This window comes from Myotis davidii, unplaced genomic scaffold (genome assembly GCF_000327345.1).
Source record: "Myotis davidii unplaced genomic scaffold, ASM32734v1 scaffold725, whole genome shotgun sequence".
NCBI classification, from domain to species: domain Eukaryota; kingdom Metazoa; phylum Chordata; class Mammalia; order Chiroptera; family Vespertilionidae; genus Myotis; species Myotis davidii.
This window is the reverse complement of record NW_006296500.1, coordinates 1,187,292-1,192,159: the sequence shown is the minus strand read 5'-3', so window position 1 is coordinate 1,192,159 and position 4,868 is coordinate 1,187,292. Positions and strand designations below refer to the sequence as shown.

The 4,868-nt window shown below is 39.9% G+C and overlaps 1 protein-coding gene across 15 annotated transcripts in view; it reads left to right on the top strand.

Moving 5' to 3' along the window:
* Positions 1 to 4,868, top strand: part of PBRM1 (polybromo 1) — a 138,266-nt gene that overhangs the window by 753 nt on the left and 132,645 nt on the right. For 9 of the 15 annotated variants that reach the window (XM_015569189.1, XM_015569187.1, XM_015569195.1 and 6 more), the window contains exons 2-3: positions 1,905 to 2,030; positions 3,684 to 3,836. In XM_015569189.1, coding sequence (XP_015424675.1) covers positions 1,983 to 2,030; positions 3,684 to 3,836 — 201 coding nt within the window. In that variant the 5' untranslated portion in view covers positions 1,905 to 1,982. The remainder of the gene's footprint in view (positions 1 to 1,904; positions 2,031 to 3,683; positions 3,837 to 4,868) is intronic. The other 6 variants (XM_015569191.1, XM_006771833.2, XM_006771831.2 and 3 more) reach the window with 5 other exon arrangements.

The following is a 4,868-nucleotide window of genomic DNA, read 5'->3' as shown; positions in this document are numbered from 1 at the left end:
GGAAGCAAACTGAACTCAATACAAATATAAGAGCGCAGTATATTTGTTGCTTTATTACTTGTTAACAGGTTACCCATATTTTTAGATTCGGATGAAGATTGGGAAGTGTTTTTTGAAGAAGTGTTTCAAATTAAAATAGTAACAAACGTGTGTGGTGAAATGGAAGGGTCTTGACCACATTCTTTGGCTTTGGGAGTGTCCACAATACTTCAAATATTAATATTCTATCCAAACCCCCAATATTAGAAAATAAAGGGGTATCTAGATGTTAGGCAATTACCAAGCCATCAAACATGTGGAGGAATGTTGACTTGGAAGAGTCTTCCCTAAATTACAACACACACTGCAAAATAATGCATGTGGTTTGCTAAAGCTTTTGTTTGAGGGGGGAAAAAAAAGTACTGAGAGCTGTGAAAGCCAGTGTTAAGGGTGGTTTTTCTCTGGGAAATAGGATTATAAGTGATTTTTCCCCCCTTTAAATCATGTTTTCCACAATTCTTGTTGTAAGCTTATATTACAACAGGAGAGCACTGAAAACTTATTGACCTTCAAAATATAGGAGTTGGCTATACTGAGTAAATATTTTCCCAGTTACAACTTTATTCTTTTCTATAATTAATGTTTGGTTTTCAGGCCTTAGAACATGTCAACATAATTAATGCCATTTTAAAACTTGCAATTCAGCTTTGGAATCTACTTTCCTCTTCATAGAAAAATAATTGCTGAAGGAATGCTCAGAGGGTGTTTAAATTACACAAACTTCAAAAAATGTTTCACTTAAGTGCTCTTTTAATATGTTTATTAAAAACATAAATTGATCACCCAAATTATACCAGATATTATTCTATAAGCCAAGGCTATAAAATTGTTTCTGTGCCCAGGGAGCATGCAGTTCTAGAGTTGAAACAACATTTGTGTTGTGCTTTGAAATTTCAAAGTGATATTTCACTGTCACAGCAATCCAAGGGAGAGCTGTACACTTTACTGTTCTCATTTTAGAAATGAAGAAACAGATCTGAGAGATTGTGACTCAAGCAACAAACAAATGTTTAGAAGTGGAAAAACTGGGTCTCTCGTCTGCCGAGCTCAGGTCCTGTTGCTCCTCCCGCCCACCTGGCCACATTACTTTCCTTGCCAGACGTCCAAAGTACATTTTAAAATGTGTCCTTTGGATAAGAACATATTCAAAAATTATTGTTACATTGCATCCTTTTCTTCTATCAAAGTAAATTAATGATTCAAGGAATTTTGGATATTGAATAGTCTAAACTATATACAAACAGACCCCAGTGATTTATATTTTTTTGTCATTTAATTGTCAGTGGATTATTTGTAAAAGTAATTTTGACCTCCTGCCAAAATGATTGAAGGCTCTTTTTTTTTTAAGCCTTTTTAAACTTGTATGTGGTGTCTTCCCAATGGTGATAGGACTTTGGAAAGAAATGTTGAGGGGAAGAGGAGTTTTCCATACTCTTCGCTCACAGGAGCCATTCTTGATTCTAGCTTGCCAACACTTGGTGTCACAGGTGAGCCTTCCACATGTGTTCACTCTCCAATCTAGCTCTCTGGTTGAGCTCTGCTCTCATAGGGGGCGTTTGGGTAGGTATGCTTCATTACTGGAATTGACCATCATTCCGTGTGAGTAAAGGGGAACCTCAGTGAGACATCTTCAAGCACATGAAAACCTTTTGTTTTAAATGGGAGAAATGTCAGGTACTTTTAATGCCTGAGCCTTTATAGCAGTTAGTTTCATTGGCACAAGAAAACTGATATGCCTATTTTCTCCAGTTCTCTTATCTTTCCTTAGCAGCCCTACTTGAATGTTTTCTATCTATTCGTACCCATTTTTACTTCTTCTGACTCTTCTTTTTTATTTCCCCTTTCTCTGTCTTGTTCTCTTTCAGTTTTGAATATATTAACACTGAATCAGCACTTTTAAAGCCCTGCCTTCTCCCACTGGCTTCACTTGGCCTTCAGACATAATGAGGAGACTGGCTTTTCGAGGCGCTGGTTGTGCTCTGGTAAAGCTGGTAAATTACTGATCATCTACAACCTTTCCCTTTTCTGTCCTTCCTTGCCTTTTCCCTTCCACCTTTCTTAAAATTTGTTATCCTTTTCATAAAGATTCCCTCCTCGTGTTTATCAAATTCACTGTGTCCTTGTCATAGATTTGTTTGCAAAGAGTTGGTCCTTCCTTTCTTCATCTTAATGATTGAGGACAGTTTATCAGCCTTTTATAAAACAAATAAAAATTAACAAAACTTGGCTACATTTGGCTTAGAGCTTTTAGCCAGTTGTAGCCAATTGCAAACTAATGCAGTGTGTAACAAACCAAAGCCTTGCAGAAGAAACACCTTGATGGTGGGCTCTTTTTAAATACAAGGACTGTTGGAGGAATAGAAAGGAAACTCCTTGTTTCTTAGTTGCTTACCAGGATAGTTTATTTATTGGTTTGTTTTGTTCCTGCTTTCATTCCCTGGAGAGCCCCCATTTTTCTCTCCATAGTACTAGCAACCCATTCTTCCAGCTGTTGTATCTTAGTTTCCTGAAATGGAATGTTGATGAGTGAAACGGATTAGGTGTTTTGTGTTTTGTTTTTTAAGCTTTAGACAAAGACCTTTGAAATCACAACATATTTGATACTGTTGTTAAATTGTATACCGGTAAGCATTGTAAGACCTTCCCAGTATACACCCTTCCTCTCTAGATGTAACAGATCATTTCAGTGATTACATTTCTTGTGTTAGAGAGTCAAATGTATATATTTGTAAAGTTGTGTTAAGGTTAGTTACTTAGCAGCCTGCCTGAAACTGAGGACACATTTATGCCTTTCTGAAAGGCCAAACAAGACCTAAACACTCACCTCTGAGGTGCTCTTCCAGATCATCTACTGAAACTTAAAGCTGCGGTTTCAAAATTCATGGGGATAGAGTACCTCATGTAACTGAAAAGGAGGTTAGTCTGGATTGACAGAAAAGTTTCAAAGCAGGCTTTGCTAATTTGGCATAGGTATGGCAAGTCACATTAAGTGTTTTCTAGGAGTATGCCTTATGAGTCCTTCAATAATGGAGAAAAGTCATTCTCGGTGTGTTAATTTTAGGGTGTATCTAAAATGCTAGAAGGTTAATTGTCCTCTGTCCCCCTAATTTTTTGCACTTCTTATTTGCCTCAGGCACAACTTCCTATTCTTTTTTATCTCATAGCCCACTTGGGAAATGATCATAATTGTAAGACACATTGGGGAAGAAAGATAAGGCTGCTGACTGCAGAGGACTGCCTTGGGACCTCTGTCCCCAAGGCCTGCCCGGCTGCCCCAGGGGCCCGAGGGATCAGTACCTGCAGTACACTGTTGTACCACTGCACGTGGGTTTTCAAATTCCAGTCCAGAGTAATTTGGGAGCCAGAATTGGTTTGAGTCGTTCAAAATTGGTGATATATGAATGAGTACACTTTTGCTGAATTTGTCCCATCCAAATTGAAAGTGTAGCATTCTGGTACATGAAGGGACTAAAGCAACAAGCAAGGTACAGGACTTCCATGGAAAACCCTCTGGTTTAGACAAACTTCTTTGCCACAGTTAAAATCTTCCTGAGTGACCAGAAGCTTGATATCAGGGGCCAGCTGAGGGCTTGGTGGCAGAGTCTAAATTTAAACATAAGAACATAGCTAATTATTTCTTACAGAAGAAGTTGGATTCCATGGGTTCCAAAAGAAGAAGAGCGACCTCCCCTTCCAGCAGTGTCAGCGGGGATTTTGATGATGGGCACCATTCTGTATCTACACCAGGCCCAAGCAGGAAAAGGAGGAGACTTTCCAATCTTCCAACTGTAGATCCTGTGAGTAACTTGGATCGCACTGTTTCTGCCTGCTTTTCCTATAATTCCCTATCTTTTAATGATAAGCATTAAGATGCAAGGCCTCTCCATTTCTTTTTTCTCTGGCTTGATATTCTTTTTTGTTGTCGTTAATCCTCACCTGAGTATTGATTTTTTTAGAGTAAAAGAGAGGGAGGGCGCTAACTGGTTTGGCTCAGTGGATAGAGCATCGGCCTGCGGACTGAAGGGTCCCAGGTTCGATTCTGGTTAAGGGCATATACCATGGTTGCGGGCACATCTCCAGTAGTGGGTGTACAGGAGGCAGCTAATTGATGTTTCTCTCTCATCGATGTTTCTAACTCTCTATCCCTCTCCCTTCCTCTCTGTAAAAAATCAATAAAATGTATTTTTTAAAAAGCGGGAGGGAGGGAGGGAGGGAGAGAGAGACATTGAGATGAGAGAGACACAGCCATTGGTTGCTTCTTGCACATGCCCCAACCTGGACGGGATTGAACCTGCAACCCAGGTATATACCCTAGACTTGGAATCTAACCCTTGACCCTTTGGTTGATGAGCGGATACTCTAACCACAGAGCCAAACCGTCCATTGCTCTAGCTTGATGTCCTTAACCTTTCTTTTATGAGAAGTATATTTTTATTTAGCCAGAAGTCTTATAGAATACTTCAATATCTATAATAATAAAAGCATAATATGCTAATTAGACCGGATGTCCTTCCCAACATCCTTTCTGACAAAACTGGGGCTGTGAGGCTAGCCCGGGTCCCGGTGCCAGAGGGAAGCTGGTGCTAGCAGCCAGGGAAAGGAAGGCCTGCTCTTGCACGAATTTCATGCATTGGGACTCTAGTTAAGAAATAATCCTATCTAATAAAAGAAAACATGGTAATTGGCGTACAACCGCTACCCTTCCCATTGGCTAGTCAGCGAGATAATGCAAATTAACTACAGCCAAGATGGCGGCCGGCAGCCAGGCAGCTTGAAAGTGAACATGAGGCTTGCTTGTTTCAGTGATAGAGGACTCCAGCGTTCCCCGC